The sequence below is a fragment of the Erpetoichthys calabaricus genome, chromosome 10 (assembly GCF_900747795.2).
Source record: "Erpetoichthys calabaricus chromosome 10, fErpCal1.3, whole genome shotgun sequence".
NCBI classification, from domain to species: domain Eukaryota; kingdom Metazoa; phylum Chordata; class Cladistia; order Polypteriformes; family Polypteridae; genus Erpetoichthys; species Erpetoichthys calabaricus.
The window spans coordinates 31,342,765-31,364,891 of record NC_041403.2 but is presented as its reverse complement, the minus strand read 5'-3'; the positions used below and the strand labels follow the sequence as shown (position 1 = coordinate 31,364,891).

At 37.1% G+C, this 22,127-nt stretch overlaps 1 protein-coding gene across 6 annotated transcripts in view; it reads right to left on the bottom strand.

Annotated features, from left to right (window-relative positions):
- Window positions 1-20,138, bottom strand: part of LOC114658913 (complement factor H-like) — a 249,862-nt gene extending 229,724 nt beyond the window's left edge. For all 6 annotated transcript variants that reach the window (XM_051933306.1, XM_051933310.1, XM_051933311.1 and 3 more), the window contains exon 1: window positions 19,997-20,138. In XM_051933306.1, the coding sequence (XP_051789266.1) occupies window positions 19,997-20,057 (61 nt within the window). In that variant the 5' untranslated portion in view covers window positions 20,058-20,138. The remainder of the gene's footprint in view (window positions 1-19,996) is intronic.
- Window positions 20,139-22,127: the final 1,989 nt, after the last annotated feature.

The window sequence follows — 22,127 nt, the reverse complement described above, 5'->3', positions numbered from 1 at the left end:
TTGTTTATAGCTAATAGCTAAGCTAATCTAATACCTCATCCAGATTCTTTTTAAAGGCTAACAAGGTTTCTACTTCAACTCCATGTCTCAGAAGTTTCTTCCAGATTCCCACAATTCTTTGCATAAAGAAGTGCTTCCTGGCTTCAGTCCTATTTGTACTTCCTAATTGATTTTCACTGATGTCCGAGCACGTGATTCACTGTTTAGTTGAAAAATTGGTCTGGATGTAGTTTATCAATACCTTTGAGCATTTTGTAAACCTGAATTATATCCTCATGCAGTCTCCACTGATCAAGAGTAAACAGATTTAATTCTCTGAGTCTGTCAGACTAGGGGGGTATTTTTCGGCGGATATAATTGTTGATGATTTGGCCTGATCCTGGATCTGTCGGTTTTTCGAAACTCTTGCTGGAAGTGTTGTCATAGCAACACATCCTAATCCTCAAACCTGCTCGGAGCAGGTTTGTTCGATGTAAACAAGGATTAGCTCACACACTTAATCAGTGTCCGTGTGTGGAATTCATTTAGTCATGACTTCGCCGTTCATGAATGAGCGACCAATTGATATCAAGTACGCAAATTATAAGAAGAGAATTTCATATAGGGAGGGGTTTGCGCGATCAGCAAGATCCTTTATTGCTCCCGGAGGAAATTCTTTTAGAAAGATACCGCTTTAGCCGAGGGGGAATATTCTACCTCAAAAATTTATTAGGACCTTATATTCGAAGTCAGACTCTGTGAAGTCGGGCTCTCACAACCACACAGACAGTAGGCATTGCTTTGAGGTTTTTTGCAAGCGGCACTTTTTTTATATACTGTAGGCGATGCGGAAAATCTATCTAAAAGTGCAGTTTGCCAGGCAATTCGTAAAGTCTGTTTGGCTCTGAAATATTTCCTTCGGGTTTTCATAGTGTTTACTGGACATCTGCGTGTGCAGACAAAAGAGGCATTTCATGCCATTGCAGGTAGGTAATACACAGGCTAAAACACCCAGAGTGCCATAAAGAATCTCACAATCGGCCTAACATTCTCATTACCCAGGGTTTCCAAATGTGATTGGGGCACATGGGACTGATCACAGTGGAGTTAGATCAAACATTATTTGGAAAATGTACCTCTCCTCCTGATGAATAATCAGACACAGTGTCTTCATCAAAAATTTTACCTTTGTCAATATCTCGTTGATCAGACACAGGTTCTAGGGATATGACATTCCCTGCAACTGACCCAAAAAAAAAAGAGGGCTATATGAAACCTACCTATGGCACACATTGAGGACAAATACATGCAATGACCATCCTTTACCTGAAATGAAGTGACCACTGCATCCTGCCACTGGTTCTGAGGAGGAGCTTCCCCCTGGAATGCCCTCAGAAACAGGCTGATGGGCATTTTGCTGGAGAGCCAACTCTTCTGCAGGGGTTAGGTCTGGACCACGTGGACCTCCGCCTGTTTTTAGCTTGTCTGCCTTCTTCTTAGCTTTAAAATTAATGTTCTTTACATTATATATGATTCTTTATGTCAACAATTCTTTAAATTGTTATATTTACCAGTTTGAAGTATATTCTTGTACTTCACTTTAACCTGTTCCCGTGTTCTCCTCGTGCTCATGTTTGATCGGGAATTATGACATATTAAATAATTAATCTGACACATAGGTAATGAAACGCTGCTTTCAGTAAGTACAATGCACATGCGTTTAATTTGTTGGCCACTTTTTGCCAGCCGTCTTTTCTGGTTTGGGCTGCTTTTGCAGTGTTACCCCTTGTGCATATTAAATCTTGAAATTCTTCGTGTCCTTCGAATAAAAGGTCTTACTCCACTTGTGTAAAAAAAAAATGCGTCTGTTCTTTCGTCATTTTGCTACAGCCTATCAAAGACTTGCTGATCATGTATTCAAGACTCAATATATATGGGCTTTTCAATCAGCACGGGCGCGTGCATTCATCTCGGATGATTAGATCCAGTTAAACTAATCTACTACACAGCTGCGTTTGAAAAACTGACTTATCCTGGATGAGTTTCACTGGCATTAACTCATCCAAGATGTGGCATCTGATCTTGGATGATTTAAGCGACGTTCGGAAAATACCCCCTAGGACATGCTCTTAAGTCCTGAAACTCTCCTAGGTGCTCTTTTCTGTACAGCTTTAAGTACCATTGTGTCTTTCTGATAGCATGGTAACCAGAAATGCAAACAGTACTCCAGGTGAGGTCTCACTAGTACATTATATACTCTGGGGATAACATTTCTCAATTTGTATGCAACAGTTTTCTCTATATAACTTCAAACAATACTTGCCTTTTTAATCACTTCAGTGTATTGCCTAGATAATGAAAATGGTGTATGAACATAAACACCCAAATCCTATTCAGAGGTTGTTTCCAGTGTCTCCCATCTTGTATTTATAACGGACACTCCTTTTGCTCACATGCAGCATTTTGCACTTTCCTATGTTAAACTGCACTTTCCAAGTGTTTGCCTGTTCTAAAGATTATACAGGCTTTTTTGAGGTGTGTTTGCTGCCTCAGTGTCTGCCATTGCTCCAATTTACTACACACAGTCCAAGGAAAGACCCCTGAGGGACTCCACTGATAACCTCACTTCATGTGGTCCTCACAGGTGGCGCAGTGGTAGTGCTGCTGCTTTCCAGTAAGGAGACTGTGGAAGATTGTGGGTTCGCTTCCTGGTTCCTCCCTGTGTGGATAGCGCTTTGAGTACTGAGAAAAGCGCTATATAAATGTAATGAATTATTATTATTATTATTATGTGGAGCATTCTCCTCTTATCTGTACTCTTTGTTTCCTGCCGGTTCGCCAACTTGACATCCAGTTTTGCAGGTTAACTCTGATGTCTACAGCTTCTAGTTTCAGAATTAATCTTCAGGGTGGGATTATCAATAGCTTTTTGGAAGTTTTATTAAATTACTAGCAAAATACCCGCGCTTCGCAGTGGAGAAGTAGTGTGTTAAAGAGGTTATGTGAACATATATATACATAAACATATATACATATATATACATATCTACATATACATATATATATATATATATATATATATATATATATATATGTATATACACACACACATATATATATATATACATATATATATATATATATATATACAGTAATCCCTCCTCCATCGCGGGGGTTGCGTTCCAGAGCCACCCGCGAAATAAGAAAATCCGCGAAGTAGAAACCATATGTTTATATGGTTATTTTTATATTGTCATGCTTGGGTCACAGATTTGCGCAGAAACACATGAGGTTGTAGAGAGACAGGAACGTTATTCAAACAATGCAAACAAACATTTGTCTCTTATTCAAAAGTTTAAACTGTGCTCCATGACAAGACAGAGATGACAGTTCCGTCTCACAATTAAAAGAATGCAAACATATCTTCCTCTTCAAAGGAGTGTGTGTCAGGAGCAGGGACTGTCACAGAGATAGAGAGAAAAGCAAACAAATCAATAGGGCTGTTTGGCTTTTAAGTATGCCCGCGGCACAAAGCTGTTGAAGGCGGCAGCTCACACCCCCTCCGTCAGGAGCAGACAAAGAGTGAGAGAGAGAGATAGAGAGAGACAGAGTTTGTTTTTCAATCAAAAATCAATACGTGCCCTTCGAGCTTTTAAGTATGCGAAGCACCGTGCAGCATGTCGTTTCAGGAAGCAGCTGCACAAAAGATAGCAACGTGAAGATAATCTTTCAGCATTTTTAGACGAGCGTCCGTATCGTCTAGGTGTGCGAACAGCCCCCCTGCTCAATCCCCCTACGTCAGGATCAGAGAAAGTCAGCGCAAGAGAGAGAGAAAAGTAAGCTGGGTAGCTTCTCAGCCATCTGCCAATAGCATCCCTTGTATGAAATCAACTGGGCAAACCAACTGAGGAAGCATGTACCAGAAATTAAAAGACCCATTGTCCGCAGAAATCCGCGAACCAGCAAAAAATCCGCGATATATATTTAAATATGCTTACATATAAAATCCGCGATGGAGTGAAGCCACGAAAGGCGAAGCGCGATATAGCGAGGGATTACTGTATACATATACACATCCACATATATATATACATATATATATATATACACATATCAACATATATATACATACATATACACACATACATACACACACACATACATATATACATACACATACATATATATATATATATATATATATGTACACATACAGACACATATATATACATATACATATTTACATATCTACATATATATATATATATATATATATATATATATATATATATACACACACACATATATATACATATCTACATATATATATAGACATACATATATACATACATACACATATATATGTATATATATATATATATATATATATATATATATATAAATCCCCGTGAAGTACTGCTTTTAAATTTTTATTAAGAAGAAAAGAAAACCTTTTTAAATTGAGGGAAAATATACCAATAACAATTTGTTAAGGATCTGTTTTATTGTTAAGCTGCCTTTACACAGCCTCTCCGCTGTTTTATAAACGAATGCCATATAAGGCCGTCCTTTCTCCTAGCTTAGCGGTTCTGTATTCTTTTATTTTTCGTTTATAAAGATTGTTATAGTTATTGTGTAGCTATTTGAGACTCACTGTTCTGTTCAGGTACCCATTTCCTTTATGTAGTCCGCGGATTCTCCGCTATTTTTTGTTCGTTTATTACGATTATAGTTATTTATTGATTCCCTTCTTTAGCTGACTGCCTGCTCATATAAGGCGCACTGCTGTTTTTTTGTGACGCAGCCTTAACACAGCTATTCCGCTGTTTTGTAAACAAACGCCATGTAAGGTCTTCCTTTTTCCTTGCTTCGCCAAGGAAGGAGCCTTTTTATTTAATCCACGGGTTCTTCGCTTTTTTTTTCTTTTTTTACGATTGTTATAGTTCAGCACTCCGGTTGTAATATGACAAAGCCGTGCAAGCTTACTGTTAAGAATGCAACGTATAGTTGTATAGGAGAAAAGCAATCTTGCCTCAAATCAATGGCAACCTTTTGTAGGTCTATGAACTTAATTTAAACTTTAGGTTTACACGGTGCTTTGTTTCCGACGTGCTGCGTTCAGTCAGTTCACGTGAGCCGCTGTCTTGTGTGATGTTGTGATGTCCACGGCTTTATTTAATGTTAGCTAAGACCCGGCACTTAAAAGTTTCTCGCTATAGCAATTTTGAATCCGTTACAAAGTCATCCAAAGTCTCGTTTATACCTCGTGTCTTCTCATTAAACTTGTATCTCGCGAATATGGTATTGCAAATGGCAGCGGTAGCGTTTCTATAAACTTAATTTAAACTTACGTTTTACACCGTGCTTTGTTTCCGCAGTATCGAAGTGATCACTCGTGCTGCATTCAGTCAGTTCACGTGAGCTGCTCTCTTGTGCCTTCTCAATTGTGTAATGAATGTTTTCTTCAGCGCTCTTTGGGGCTCTTCCTTGTTTTCAGTTCACGTGATTACATAGGAGGCGCGATGACGCGATACGCGACACCCGCCTCCTCCATTACAGTATATGGACAAAAAAGAGGTTCCAGTTATGACCATTACGCGTAGAATTTCGAAATGAAACCTGCCTAACTTTTGTAAGTAAGCTGTAAGGAATGAGCCTGCCAAATTTCAGCCTTCCACCTATACGGGAAGTTGGAGAATTAGTGATGAGTGAGTGAGTGAGTGAGTGAGTGAGTGAGTAAGTGAGTGAGTGAGGGCTTTGCCTTTTATTATATTAGTATAGATTTTGAATGTTTTGCTTTTGTCAACTACTGCAGTAGCCTGCTCAAAAAATCTGAAAGATTACTTTCATAGGACATTCCTCTGATAAAACCATCCTCTGCTGTCATATGCTGTTTTTACACAGGTACTTTTCTAAATGTATTTGCTTATTGTTGTTTCCAGCTTCTTTAGCTTGTAGTCTCCTTACTTACTAGTCAGTGATACCCTGGACCAGGGCAGTCACACATGCTTTTGTTGGTCCTCTTTACAGACTTAGTTCATTCCTTCACTAATAAATGTATGCAGCTTGATTAATTTATTTTTAAGCATTTAGAAACATTGTTCACATATTACTTATGTAAGGCATTAAAACACAAGACATAAGCCCTGAAGGCTGGATGAGCAAGGATTGGACTAAATATTATGCAACATACAGCAGTCAACTATCAACTGGGCACAATAATAATAATAATAATAATATAAACTACCCAAAACATATTTTTTCCATCTTAAAAATGCATTTTCTAAATATGCAATATACTGAGAAATTCATTCATTCATACATTTATTTCTAATAGGACTGACTACTGCAATGTGGTATTCACTGACTGTTCAAATCATTCTTTATACAACTTCAGTTAATTCAAAAGGCTGCTGCAAGAATTACAAGAACCATAAAGTACAAACACATAACTTCAGTTCTTAAATCCTTAAACTGGCTCCCAGTTAAGTTTAGGGCAGATTTCAAAATTCTCCTTTTAACATATAAAGCCTTAAATGGCCAAGGTCCTGCTTATTTATATGAACTTACCATTACTTTCAAATCAGAGCACACATTAAGATCTCAAGATGCTGGTCTACTTATGAATCTAAGGATTAATTAAAGCTGGTAAATAGTCTGTCTGCTACTATAAAAGATGCCCCTTCTGTCTCCGTTTTTAAATCTTGGCTGAAAACTCACTCCTTCAGTTTAGTATACCCTGAGTAGAGCTGTGATTAGCTGTGCATACTGATTCTCTGCTGTTAGTCATAGTACGAAAATATAAATGATATATTAGTAAACTGTTACTAACCCTCCCCTATTATGTTTCTCTTCTTGGTATCCTCATATGGCACTTGGCACCACTGCTCTACTGCCAAGTTGTCTGCCTGTCATCGGGTAGAAGGGACTTTTCATCAGATTGGCCAGCCCAGTACTGACTCAGCTGTAGAATGGCCAGTAGGGAGAAGGTGACTAGTTGGCCAAGGTCTCCTGGACTCTGATTGTGTCTGGCTTGTCTGACTCTTTTTCTACAGTCTAGTCGTGGTTCTACAAATAGCTGAACGACAGATATTATTGTTTTTCATTTATGTTTATTAGTTTCTACTTTGCTTTTGATGTATTTGAACAAAAAAGTATTCTTATATAGTAAGTGATAGTTCAATATTTATTGAGTTGTATAATTTATTCTTGCATTTTGCCTTGAGAATTGTTGCAGTACTCTGTGCCTGCACTCGGTGAGGTGTGCTGTGCAAGAACAAAGTAATTTGTATTGTTGTATTTTATTTCTGAAGTTGCCATAATAGATCGGCCATCTGACTCTGAAGAGGATTACTTGTGTTCTGTTTTGTGTGTTGTATTTATCCCATTTGACACTCATTGTGCGGCCAACATACCTGGAAAGACGTCTGTCTATGAATTGACTTTCCCAAGATTTCTTCTTTTTTTTCCTTACAAGGGTATTTTTGGGAAGTTTTTTTTTTCTTTTCCTCTTAGGGAGTCAAGGCTGGGGTGCTGTCAAAAACAGGGCCTATTAAATCCCACTGCAGCACTCATTGCGTGATTTTGGGCTATACAAGATATAAATTATTATTGTTGTTATTATTCATTTTTTACCAGATGTCTTTATTTAACAAGCATTACAAAAGCAAACCATGATACATGAAGTGCAGTACTACAATTGGGTGCCATGCATTATGAAAAACTAGAATTAAAATTGAGTATGACATGTAGATCCACCAAATCAAGTTAATTTTTATGAGACAGAAAACATAAGATATTTTAGAGGATATTCAGAGGGTGTGCAAATGCGATCAGTGGCACCCATTCTCAGTCTTTGTAGGTGTGAACACAACCTCAAATGAATATAATGTACATTTTGAATGTTTAGTTATCTTAACAGGCAACAACATTCAAATGACACTAAAACAAATGACAAACTGTGTTGAGGAGTTCACGTCCCTGAGCCTCTTCAGAAGCAGTTTGTACTGCAAATCAGGAGGCTGTGCATTATAAAGCATGCAATGCAGTTTTGTTCAGTTTTATATTGGTATTTCCAGTGATCATTCAACATGGACAGCAATGCTGAACTTTTTCCAACTAAACTTTTCCAACTAAACTTGTTTTGATGTTGTATATATTGTGTCAGGGTTGGAAGTGTTGATGTTTGCCTGATGTTATTTTTACTGTCAATGTTCTATCAAAATCACATGCTTCTGTTTTTTCATTGGGTCCTTTTCAATTCACATTACTTAGATCCTGCTGGGAAAAAAGAAGAATCTTTTCATTATAAACTTAATATCAAAGAACTTCATCCCCTTTTGTTACAATTTTATGTTATTGAATGTAGAGGTCAAGCATGTTGTTGTGAATATTCATAAGGTTTGTTGATATCATCATAGATTCCAAAAATAATTCCAATTAGAAACCTAAAATAGAAAATAACAGGTGGGTGGGGCTATCTCTTTTTAAATGTGGTCATGGTTTAAAAAGAGGTCGAGAACGTTTGGTTAATTTAATGATTTCAAAATGAGTCTGGTGTGAGGATGGGTGTGTGTTTGAGAGGACCATGCATTGCTCCAGTGCCCAATCCAGCCTTGGTTCCCACCTTGTGCCTGATGCCACTGGTATAGGATTAAACAAAGATGCAAGGGAGATTTTTTAGAGTGGCACAAAAGGAGATGATCTTGAGTAAATTTAATATAAATATTTCAAAATAAATTCTTTAAGTAGTATTGCATTTTGTCTGCTGAATGTTTTATTGTAACAGTTTTCTCAGGATAACTGTTGTTCGCATTTTCAGGTCTTAAGTGTGATAGCTGGTAATGCTAAGAATCTTGGGATGTGGCCTCTCTCTGGAGTACATTGGCTATCAGGTAGTTTTGCAATGTAAAATACTGTATTTCACAGTTTGTAGTGACACCACTCACCATGTAATCTCTGCCTTGAACTTCTTTTTATTAGATAGACTCTGACTCTCCACCATTTAAAATGTTGGATGAACTGGCAAAGGAAATTGCTGTTAACCTAAAAGGTCACTACAGCTTCAGGGATACAACAGCAATGGTCTAAAATGGTATTGCAGAACCTGGAATCAATGCTAAAGTTCTGGGAATGTAGAAAGGGCACTCTTAAAAAAGAAAGGTGCCAGAGTGAGTCTTCAGAGAAATGTTCTAGGTTCCCAAAAGACACATCCACATGGAGTTTCCAGAAAAAAAAACTTTGCTTATTTTTATCCATAACATTCTCCATACAGTGAATAACCATGAATAAATGGTAACAGATTTGTGAAATACCGATGGCTTATGATTTCAAAAGGACTTGCTGCATACCATAACACAGGCGAAGTCCAGATTTACTTAATCTGTTAGTTCCCTGCTAGGTAGCCTGCCATGCTTTAAAGATTTAGGGTTTTTTTCTACATACAATATTAGGAAGTTTTTCAAAGCACAAAAAAACTACCTTATATGCAAAGTACCTCTATGAGGATCTACACAAAGCAGTAAAGAACCCTGTAGTGCCATTAAATAACCAGTATTGTTATCAGTTTGTAAACAACGTGTGTATGATATCACATGTGGTCACAATTGCATTTGTTTTTTGCATTCTTGGAGCTATGAACAATGCCTGCATTTCCATTTGTACTAGAAAAAATACTGATTGGTTTTGCATTATAATTGTCTATTCTGAAGGTTAGTTATTGACATTCACTGCTACTCAAATGCTCAATCTCTTCTCCATTGTCAGTTAACCATATCTCAACTGTAATATTGATGAACTTACATTATGAGGAGCTGTCGATCTAAAATTCTGTTCTTTTCCAGGTCTGTCCTAACTTGTAGTTTTGTGCATGCATCATGCAGTTGGTAACATTTTAAAATTTTTGTTTTAGCTATAAAGTTATAACAAAAATAAGTTGATTTAACATGACTTTTGACCTGACTCCTCTTCTCCACTATAGCAGTGTCCCTGCTATTATGGATCCTGCTGAGCCCCATTTTTATATGAAAAAGTATCAAGTTGGTATATGTCAATTTACAGAATGTAATTACTCAACACCCACTGAAACCAAGTTTGCTTCATAAAGTACATGTTAAAGTAATACAACTAAAGCTAGGCTAACATTAATTACATTATCATAGCTCCAACGACTGGCTAAGACATCTCACACCCTGTATACTTTCAAGCATAAGACCTGCTACACAATTTTCTGTAATATAACCATCAGAGCTACGCCAAGTGGCATCTGAATCCCGTTCTTCTTACTAATGATCCATCAGCTTGACATCTTGATAACGCACCCCTACTGTCCTACCCCACAAAACAATAGAAAACCTTGAACAGCTTGAGTGAACATAAAGTAATTGATTTCTTGACACACCATTACTTATTTGCATACATTTCCATTTAAAATGTGGGCATACATTTTCAAGTAATAGGAAAAAAAAATTTCCAAGATCACTCTGCTGCTCAGCAAAAAGTTGCTTCAGTATTTTTTTGTAGTAATTATAACAAATAAAGTAGACATTTTGTACTACCATTCTAAAAGATTTCTGTGGATATTAGATCTGCTGTCTTAGTTTATTATAAAACTGTCTGCAGCTGCAGTCAGCACAGTTTCTTGGCATATTTTGTAAGCATCTCCCACATTAAAAAAATTACACTTTACATATGTTATAATTTATAGTTTTCATTAATCTTTTTGTATGGAATCCACCACCTTTTTTGAATTCTTGGAATCTGTTTTTACTGTTAAGTTTGTAGATTAGCTGTTTGGTTTCAATTCTGTAATTTTGTTAGGTGGTTTTCACCACCATTTTTGTTGTTTCTTGATAATTGGGATTTGTGCTCTGGTTATTAGGAAGCTTGCCATGTTGTTAGTATCCTCAAAGGTTATAACATTTGTCAACAATGTGACAGATTTGAAAGGTGATCAAAAATGTAATTTCCTATCCAAGGTGTCAGAAAAGAAAAACATTTTTGTCAGTCTATTTTTGTTTAAATCAAATCTGTTTTGCAATTTGGCTTTGGTAACAGTGCATCTGGTTTTTGACCCTTTTGGCTTTTGATTGTGTCTTTTCTCTTGGTTACATTTTAAAAAAATCTGTCTGGTTCTGTCCATTCTTCTGAAAGGAGTGAGAGGAACCAAAGGGTTGCCTTCAAAAAGTTATGCTGCTACTCAATATAAAATGGCTTCAGTATTTAAGTGACAAAAGCAAAACAATACTTTTTGTTTAGCATGCCACATAAAATAACCAATGAATTAGTAACTAATATCTGTGTGTAAATAGTTTAAAAAATAAAGTCATACTTATGTATTTCATAGAATGTGTATGTAAATGGCAGGTGGCATAATTGACTAAATACGAAACTGTCCACATCAGCAAACCTCACTGATTTTTCGAGTCTGTTGTGAGCTGCTCCTATGCCCAAAATGGCTGCACTTCATTCACTCTTGCTTTGTTGCATGTGCATCCTCTAACCTGACACTGCCACTTTCAAGCTTTGTCAGTATCCACCTCATTGCCCATCACTTGTGTTGAATTTCATAGATGGGTGTGGCAGCTTGCATTTCATTTTATTTACAATACAAATAGCTTATATAGTCATGCCTGTGGTTCATGAATGCCCCTGTTTATGAACAAATCGTTTCATGACCAAAAATTTCATAAAAAAATTGGTGTGGTTAACGAACATGTTTTGGTTGACAAACAAAATCCTGGCAACGCAAGAGCATCCCGCTACCTAAGCATCCTTTCTACTCATTCCCAGTCTTCAGTCGCAGTCAGGTGTACTAGTTCTTACTGTACACATGTTGTGTTCTTTGTTACAGTAACTCCTGTTACTATTTCAGCAAGGCACCTAAGAAAGTGAAGAGTGGTAGCGGTGTTGAAAAGTAGAAGAAGGTGGTTAGGAAAATCACTGTACAAGTGAAAAAAGAAATCATTGAAAAGCATGAACGTGATGTATTATATTGGATATTTTTATTTTCATATTATTAAGGCTTTTTTATAATGCAATGTCTTTTTTTCAGATTTCTTACTATAAAATAACAAAAACTAATGAAAAAAATAAGGTTAGGTGGGCTTGGGAACCAATTAATTACATTTCAGTACATTCTTATGGGAAAAATTGCTTTAGACTACGAACAGAATTCAGAAACAGATTGTGTTTGTGAACCGCAGGCACCACTGTATAGACTTATGTATATATTTTAATGCATTTGTTTATATAATAAAAATGTTCATAACAAAAATGAAGTGAATAAAAGATGGTTGAGACCGAGTTCCCAGGCTCTTTGAATTCAGCTCTTTTATTGGTGAGTTCAGTGCCTTAATATCTGAATATGTGAGTTTAAACCTAGCAAAATCCCCCATCAGCCTCTACTGCATTTAGTGTAACAGTGCGTTAACAGTGCTATTTTAGTAACCAGTGTCAGTAGGTTAAGGCACAGTAGAATTATTCTCGAGTTTATATTCCTATATTCTTAATTTTTTACTTAATTTTAAATTTTACTTTTATTTTATAATCTTTCTGTATATGCAGTGTTGTGTGTTCGGTTTAATGTGTGTGTCAGTCCATGTACTTGTCGGTGTCACCTTGCATGTCCCTGATGGGTTCAACCTCTTTGTGACTTTGAGCTTGTTGAGCAACAGTGCTAATGTGTGGCATTGCCTTTAGTAGGATTAACTTATCTTTATTCTTGTCTATTGCATATGCACTTTCTAGCAAATTTATTGAAATTTTGGTAATAAAATGACAGCTTGTATAAAAATATAACATGTACAGTGATGCTCTGTGATTTTGATCATACGCTTGCTGTTCAGAATCTGTTTTGACACAAACTCTGGAGAATATTGCCCTCTTGTTCATACTCCTTAGTTAGGATATAAAAGGAGGCAAGTCAAGAGAAAGCCCTGTGTCTGCTCCAGACCTCCCAGGCTTAGGCAAATATCCTAATCTACTAAATGTGTCCATTTCTAGTTTCCAAAATTTTTTGAAATGTATTGGCCGTCTGCATGCCTAACACTCATAGTGGTTACAAATGCTCATAATGAAAATCTGCAGACCCTTTGGCTTTTTAGGACCATCTGTGTCCAACTGATTCAGAGAATCAAAAGTTGGTTGAAAGACATTATATGAATGAACACATGCAGGGTGACAAACCTCTTAGAACAGGCCTTGAACTTATCATGGAGTTATATGTCCAAATGTTTCCAAAAGCAAACTTTGTGAGCTTTAGCAATTCATTAGCCTGTTTACTCAAGCATGAAAATGAAAACAGTACAGAGGTCACATAAAGACTAAAAGACAGCAAATATAAAGCAACTTCACAATTAGAGCGAATCTTTCAGCTATAAGAAGTACCTTTACAGTGCATATGGATTTGTAAAGCACTGTCTTTAGTCCGGGTGGCACAGTGGTGCAGTGGTAGCGCTGCTGCCTCGCAGTAAGGAGACCTGGGTTTGGTTCCCAGGTCCTCCCTGCGTGGAGTTTGGATGTTCTCCCTGTGTCTGCGTGGGTTTCCTCCCACAGTCCAAAGACATGCAGGTTAGGTGGATTGGCGATTCTAAATTGGCCCTAGTGTGTGCTTGGTGTGTGTGTGTCCTGCCCAGGATTGGTTCCTGCTTTGTGCCCTGTGTTGGCTGGGATTGGCTCCAGCAGACCCCCGTGACCTTGTGTTCGGATTCAGCTGGTTGGCAAATGGATGGATGGATGGATGTGTTTAGTCCTTTGCTTCTAGCTTTCATTCCTGAAATGTTTAATAAATTTGTAACACGGCTACATAGATAAGAGTGCAGCAGCTCCAATATGTATGTTTATATAAAAAAATGTTCTTTATATTAAGTATAAATCTTAGCAAAGAAGAGCAGTTAAAATATTATTTTTTGCTACATTTAAATAATGACTTCTAATAATCACAGTTTCATAGTAAATCTTTTGACTGTGGTAAAGGAGCAGCCAAAAGACACTTAGATGATTTGGAAGGGAGACACAAATAAAAGTCATATAACAAGCCAGGGCTGAATACCATAAATGATCAGAAAAAAAGCAACCTCCAAAATTAGAAAATACTATCCAAAAATGAAACTAAAAAAACACCAGTGAATGGTCTAATATCTGTTCCTCAACTATTACGTGCAAAAATATTCAAGAGGGAAAATATATTGCGTTTTTGATCCAATACTAGGACCTCTTTGTATGCAGTTGAAAAAAATGATGCCACATTTCATGTGACTTCCACATCACATGACCAGCAACGGGCATCACCACCTGTATAACAACATGGCCACAAAGTACTGATAATCTGTTATGCATTGGTTTCAATTTCTAATTTTTTCTGGACAAGTTTCAGAAGTTGCGGTGGGCTGGCGCCCTGCCCAGGGTTTGTTTCCTGCCTTGTGCCCTGTGTTGGCTGGGATTGGCTCCAGCAGACTCTCGTCACCCTGTAGTTAGGATATAGTGGGTTGCATAATGGATGGATGGAGAAATTTCAGAGATCCAACACTTGTTTTGTAGGTTTTTGGGGTTATAGCTTATGATTCAGAGTTTACTTCATGTTTTATTTAAGAGTTTTATGTACTTAGGCTGCCATTTTGTTTTTTTATGATTATTAGTATTTTTGGATCTCCCATCTTTAGGTGCAGCTGCCAATGATGTTAAGGGTGTTGCCTCAGAGGTTGGGACTTTTGAGAAACGACAACCCTAATGTAAAATGGGTACTTTAGTTTCTCTAACTTTTTGAAATTTTAACTCATATGCTTAGATTTTTCACAATATAACCAGAGCCGTTCTTTGCCTCTATTCTGGTCCTTTCTTAATCCTACAGAGGCTTTGGTAACATTTTAGTTTAGGTACGGCAGAAATGCATCTATTACTCATTTACTATTACGTAACAAATCCTTAACAAAGGTTTCTTTGGGTGTTCATGACACTTACAAAGCATCAGTAAAGTGTTTCTTCATCTCTGCAATGTGACCTTTGTGATGGAAACCAAGTGCATCAGCATCCCCCAACATAAACACACCAAGAGTCCCGGGATCAGATAAAAGAAGATGTTTATTCATCACAATTGCTTCACACAATACAAAAAAGTAGCACAAAATCATAGGTTTCTTTCTCTCTCTCTACAATTCTTCTCTCCACAATACTCTTACCACCGCACTGCCCTCCTCCATTTGAGTATTGCTTTTCTTCCTCCCAGCTCCAACTCTCCTGGGAGTTTGTCACCCTGTAGCACCCCCTTGCGGTACCCAGTGACCCCAGCCGGGCTGCTCTGCCTGACTACATTTCCCGGCATGCCATGCTGGCTTCCCAATGGGTACTAACATCTGGAGCTGCTGCCATCTAGTGTGGTGGGGGACTAAAAAGCTCCCAGCAACATCTTTCCTTTCTAGTGGGCTGTCCATCCATCCCTTCTGATCCTTCCTTCTGGGTCTGATCCCTTTCTCCTCCCCAGCCGGGATGCCTTTTAGGAGCCTCCCGTCCGGGTAAGGAACCATCCCTTCTTCTGGCCAGGATGCCCATCCAGCCCATGTGGCACCTACACCGTCTAAGAAAATGTCACTTTGAAGTGGTGTGAGGTGACTTAACTGAGACACACTTCCCTCAGTATTACAGATTTAGTATAAGGCCTGTGAATCGCTTATATTAACAAGTCATTTTACCCTCATGTCAATACGCCACACTGCATGGAGATGAATAACCAATCTACTGATGTTTTATAAATGTTATGAAAACTTTGTAAAGGTCTTGTTACACAAGAGTGAATGAGTAATAAATGCATTTTTGCAGTACCTAAACTAAAATTTTACAAAGGTTTTGCCTAATTTCATAAGCTCAGGTGTAATTTTGGGCTCTGCATGATGATTTCCTAGTCCTGTGCTTTGAAAAATATGTTTTTGTTATCCCTAATGATAGGAGACTCAAAAATAGTAATATTCTTATCCAATAAAATGGTGGTTAACCTGCATCAAAATACTTAATAAAGCAACGTAAATGTAGAAGTCAAAAATAAACATTAGAATTGTTATCTACAACCCTATAAAAAAAATAATATAAAATTGACAAAATGAGTATCAGTGGCCTCATGTATAAATGGTGCGTACAAAAATGTTGCATAAGCACGTTTCCACACTCAAATCGCGATGTATAAAACTCAAACTTGGCGTAAAGCCAAGCACATTTTCATGGTAGCTCCAACCCTGGTGTACGCAAGTTCTCTGCTCGGTTTTGCAGACTGGCAGCACCCAGCGTCAAAGCAGTGCTACTGTTCCTGTGTGGTTTCCCTTTCTTTTTTAGATCCACATCCCTGACGCGGCTTTATAAATACACTGAAATTAACCTTTTATTAAGGTTAATTACTATTATTATTATTTATTAACAAATAATATTGTTTATTAGTTTAATGCATCTGATTGTAATTAACCTGTAACAATATAATGGTCCACAGAATGGTCAAACTATTCTAAATACCATAGCTGCTTTAGCGTTGTTTCTTTCACTGCACCTTCTTCTTCTTCTTTCAGCTGCTCCCGTTAGGCATTGCCACAGTGGATCATCTTTTTCTATATTACTCTCACTGCACCACTAGGAATATTTATATCACTGTATCTGAGTGGGGCATCACAGCTCTACAGCAGCTGATTGGAAAGAGATTATTGGTATACTGCATCAAGCACACACTGCCTCAGCCATGCTGTCTATTGAACTGCTCTCATACGACAAACGCTTCAGAGCCTTTCCTTGCGGGTTCAGAAACAGTTTCATCCCAAGAACTATAAACGCACTCAATCAGGCCATCAAGTGCTCCTTGTAGAACACTTTGTACTTATAAGTACAATTACCTCACTGTAAACTTGCGATACAGTTATAATATTGCACAACCTGAGCCACTTTATGAAGCGCGTATTTACATATGATGACGATATCATTTTTAAGATGAAATGAGGGAAAATATGTTTATTATATTATACAGATAAAATGTTAACTTCATTTAAATAATCTATATTGTTAATAATTAAACATGTGAGGACACGGTGTCGCAGCGCTATTGAGGCGCTGGCACTCCGTTCATGGATTGTTCCTGCCTCACGCTGTATTCTTGCTGGGGCTGGCGCGACACTGGAAAGATAGATGGATAGAATAATTAAACACGTACTACAAAGATATTTTGATGTTCCTTAAAGGTTTTGAAGAATCGGCGTCCTAAGCTACCAGATGGCTTAATGTCTATTACAGAGCTGATTGTGTAGTGATTGGTTACTTAGAGAAAGAAAAGTAAGGACAGGAATTGGAGGTTAGTACATTTGAAAGAGACAGTACTGCTGCAATAAATTATTTCATCAAAGGTCGCGCATGGCGCAGCAAGCATCTTGTGTGAGGCAGGAACAATCACTACGCCATAGAGTTCCCATGTTTAATAACATGCTTTAACTCCTGTCATCATGAAAATTATATCAAGTAAACATCTCAGTATTTTAAATTATTCAGAGAGCTGTAATATCATGATTGTAATGGATTCTGTGTCCTGTCAGAGGAAGAGAAAGCCCGTTTAAGAAACATGTAGTGATTATCACACATGGACGGAGTGGTGGCTCTGAGGCTAGGGATATGCACTGGCAATCGGAAGGTTGCCGGTTTGAATCCCGTAAATGCTAAAAGGGACTCTGCTCTGTTGGGCCCTTCAGCAAGGCTCTTAACCTGCAATTGCTGAGCGCTTTGAGTAGTGAGAAAGGCGCTATATAAATGCAAATAATTATTATTATTGTTATAGAGCACATAGAAGATCAAATACAAAACAAAGCATGTAACGTGCTACTTTAGTTATGATGGGATTTGAGAAACTAGTAAATGAAATGATTTTAAGATGAAGTTTATGATCTACTTTAATGACAAAATAAACTACGGGATTAAGGTGGAAATTTCGAGATTAAAGTTGACATTTCGTGCTTTTTAAACACTGTGTGCCTATTTTTTTTCTCAGTACCCTAATAAGCTTTCATATAAACACTCAGACTGTGGGCTGCGACTCGCCTTTTCACGGCGACTTTGATATCTGACAACTTCTTTTTTATTTCGGGCACTGTGCGACTTTGCGAACTTGAGCTTTCGAGTTTCTCCGACACTCTGTCACTCGATCAACTTCCTTTTGTTGATTATACCCTTGTTTAAACCAACAAATAGTAAGTTTTTCCTTGTCTCCACTTTGTATTCGCTGAAATTCTTCTATTTTCCCCTGTGCTTTTGCCATTGCCTTTTCACAGAAGGCTGAGCTTAAGGGCTATTTATATTGATCTGCATATTCAAAGAGGCATAATTCTGGAAGGAGTTGGAGCAGGACAGCAGGCGCGTGCACATGTGTTACTTTTCACGCTGACCGAGATTTATGTAGCGGAAGAAGGTGGAAGTTGGCGTACGCATAGATTTATGCATCTGGATTTTTTTGTGTGTAAGCACATTTCCGCTTTTCTCTGTACGCCATGTTATAGTGTAAATTCTACGCACGGCCTTGTACATGAGGCCCCAGATCTCTGATACTGGTCCAGGAAAGACTGAACAAAGTAATAACAGACTGTGCCATTTCTAAGTACTAGCTTAGTTGGTTTATTACTTTACCTCACAAAGAGAGCAGAATTCTTTTTTTCAGTTGCCCTCAATTAAGAAAGCAAACCTACAATACATATATCATACCTTCAACAACAAGTATTTAACAAAAGGAAACATAAATGACAAAATGTATGGTCACCAGTCATTCAGACCTGACTTGGCTGCTACTGTTCATCAAGATGCAACAGGATCAGATGTGGCAACTTGAATGAATTTTTTTAGAATATATTATTTTGGAATTTGATCTGGAGTCACAAATCGACAGATTTTAAGCATTTTTGCGATACAGGTTTGACGACAATCTTAAATGTTCCTTAGAGAGTTTGATCCATAATGACAATATATATAGGCAAATATCAAAGAAGCTGGAAAAAACTGGCATAAAACAGAAGAAAAATTAAATATGTGGTATAAAGTGCAAGACTAAAAACAAGAAGGGATAAGTAAATAATATTTTAAACTACTGGCGAACAAACTTTGAACACCCCTGTTTTGTTATTTCTAGTTGTTATGAAAAACAAGTTCTGGTCCCTGTTGTTAATGAAAACAAAGTCAGCTTTGAAAGCGTTTATGCTATAATATATTGAATGGACATTTCCATCCTGAAACCTTTGAGCCAAGAGCACACAACACAGTACAGAGGTCACCTAAGGAGTAAAGTGCAGCAAATACAAATGTACATCTACATTTATATGCAGGACTGGTTAAATCAATCACTACATCCATAAAAGATTTACAAAAATTTGAATATTTATAACAGTAAACATATTATTTTCTTTGGACCACACTGTCAGTCAATGTTGGGATTTATACCAACAAGCCTGTAGATTTTATACAAAAGTATATACAGGACCACCAGAACACATTACTGGAGCTATCTATCTATCTGTGACATTTAATAAAGCCAGGAGAAATACTTGGCACTTGCTAGAATAGTAATTGTGCATCTGCAATTTGGCTGCACATTCTAGTCTAGGATCTTTAAATTCATTAACAGCCACATTCCAGTAATGCATACCAGGATACACCAGTCCTCTAGCCCATGTTGCAAAACACAAAAAAATAATAAAGAAAATGAATGTTGAGGGCAGGGTATTGATGAATCCTCATTATAGATAAATTCTCAGTTGGTGAACCTTGTTCAGTAATGGCTCAATAGTTAACTCTTTTGTATGAGTATATAGACAACCTGTCTAAGCAAACAATATTATATACGAAACTAAAACTAAAGGAGGAGTTTCAAATGCTCATACCTCTGAAAACCTTCTTAACAAATCACTTACTGGAGTTATTAAATATGGAAATGTAAGCTGACATCAAAATATTGTGTTTAATTATTATACTTCTGTTGGAAACAAACATTCAATAAATAAAGGAATCAAAAACCTACCAGAAGAAACAAGACTAGCCATGCAACTCCATAATGAAAAGAACAGAAGCCAACTTTTCATTTTTCTTGAGTAACAGTACTTGATCCACAAGCAGCCCCTGTGTGAACTGACTGTGAAACACTAACAGAGTCCTTATATAGGCTGCTGGGTAATGAGAGTGTGATGTCATTTGGTGCAAGCCTTTTGTTTGAACTTTTTTATTTGTTCCTGTTCAATAAGTAAAAACACACACAAACACAAATAATAAAGACTGGCTCAAATTGTAACATTGTGTCAGAATGTTATGGTAAGTTAAATGCCTTTCTGAACAAATTAGTTTTAATTTGTTTTTTAAAAGATTAAATAGAATCAGCTGATCAAATTAATTTAAGTAGGTCATTCCAAAGTCTGGCCGCTATACAGATGAAGGCCCTGTGACCCAAAAGAGTGCAGGTTAGTGTGGGGCACAATAAGACTGCCAGAATCAGAGGCCTGCCAAAAGTGATCAAAATACGCAGAAAAGAGGTACTAACTTTAAAAGAAATACAAATAAAATATTAAAATCGTAAAAAAAAAAAAAGTGGCAGAATAACTCAGTGGCTTACACTGCTGCTGTCCCACTACTCCAGAGATTTAGGTTAAAATCCTGGCAAATGCACCATCTGTGTGGAGTTTACACATTCTCACTGAGTCTGTACCAGCTTCCCTGTCAGAGCCCTAATCTAGATAAATTGATAGATAGATATTAAAGGCACTATATGATAGATTGATAGATAGATATGAAAGGCACTATATGATATATTGATAGATAGATATGAAAGGCACTATATGATAGACTGATAGATTGATATGAAAGGCACTATGTGATAGAGTGATAGATTGATATGAAAGGCACTATGTGATAGATTGATAGATAGATATGAAAGGCAATATATGATAGATTGATAGATAAATATGAAAGGCACTATATAATAGATAGATAGATAGAACTTTGTTTGTCCCCATGGGGAAATGTGGTCTTTTATAGAAGTTCTTTAAATAAATATAAAAAATAAATATAGTTAGTTAAATAAATATAGACACATAACCTATACATGTTATATTAACTGGCAAATCAATATTGAGTGAGTATGAATGTTCATTAGTGTGCCCTGCAATGGACTGCTGCCCTCTCCAGAAATGGTTCCTATGATGTGCTCAGTGCTGCCAGGATAGGTACCACCCTCCTCAACCTTAAACTAAATTAGAAAATGGATGTGTAGGACTTTCTGAATGACTATCTTTTTAATAAAGTGTATAGTGTCCTTGACATCTATCTTGTTACGTATCATGTCATAGGGATCTCCCTTCACTCATCTAAAATAGGCCAGTTCAGAGTATCCTTTTATTGCAGCCAAGACAATGTTTGAGTGTCTTAGGGACAAGACTCTGACTGTTGTTGAGTGGCCCAGCCCAAAGCCCCTAGATTCTAGAACATCTGTGGAGAGACCTGAAGATGGCAGTTTACAGACACTTCCCATCCAATCTAACAGAACTTCAGAGGATTTGCCAGGAAAAAAAAAACTGCCCAAATCCAGGTACGCAAAGCTTGTAGAGATTTACCAAAGAAAACTAAAAGCTGGAATTGCTAATGAAGTGCTGAATTAAAGGTCAGAATACTGTAGTACTAGGGTGTTGTACCGTGTTAGCCATTATGAATGTAGAGAAAAGCCAAGCAAAATGACACCTTTTATTGGCTAACTAAAAAGATTACAATATGCAAGCTTTCGAGGCAACTCAGGCCTTCTTCAGATTACATCTTGCCTGAAGAAGGGGCCTGAGTTGCCTCGAAAGCTTGCATAAAGTATCTATCTATCTATCTATCTATCTATCTATCTATCTATCTATCTATCTATCTATCTATCTATCTATCTATCTATCTATCTATTGTAATCTTTTTAGTTAGCCAATAAAAGGTGTCATTTTGCTTGGCTTTTCTCTACAGGTCAGAATACTGAAATGAATGAGAGATTTCAGTATTAAATATTTAATAAATTAGCAAGCCTTTCTCAAAACACTTTCACTTTGTCATTATGGGTTGCTGAGTGTAGATTAATGTGCAAAAATGGCAAATACACAGGTTTGTACCTTTCTAAACAATGTCCAATTAAT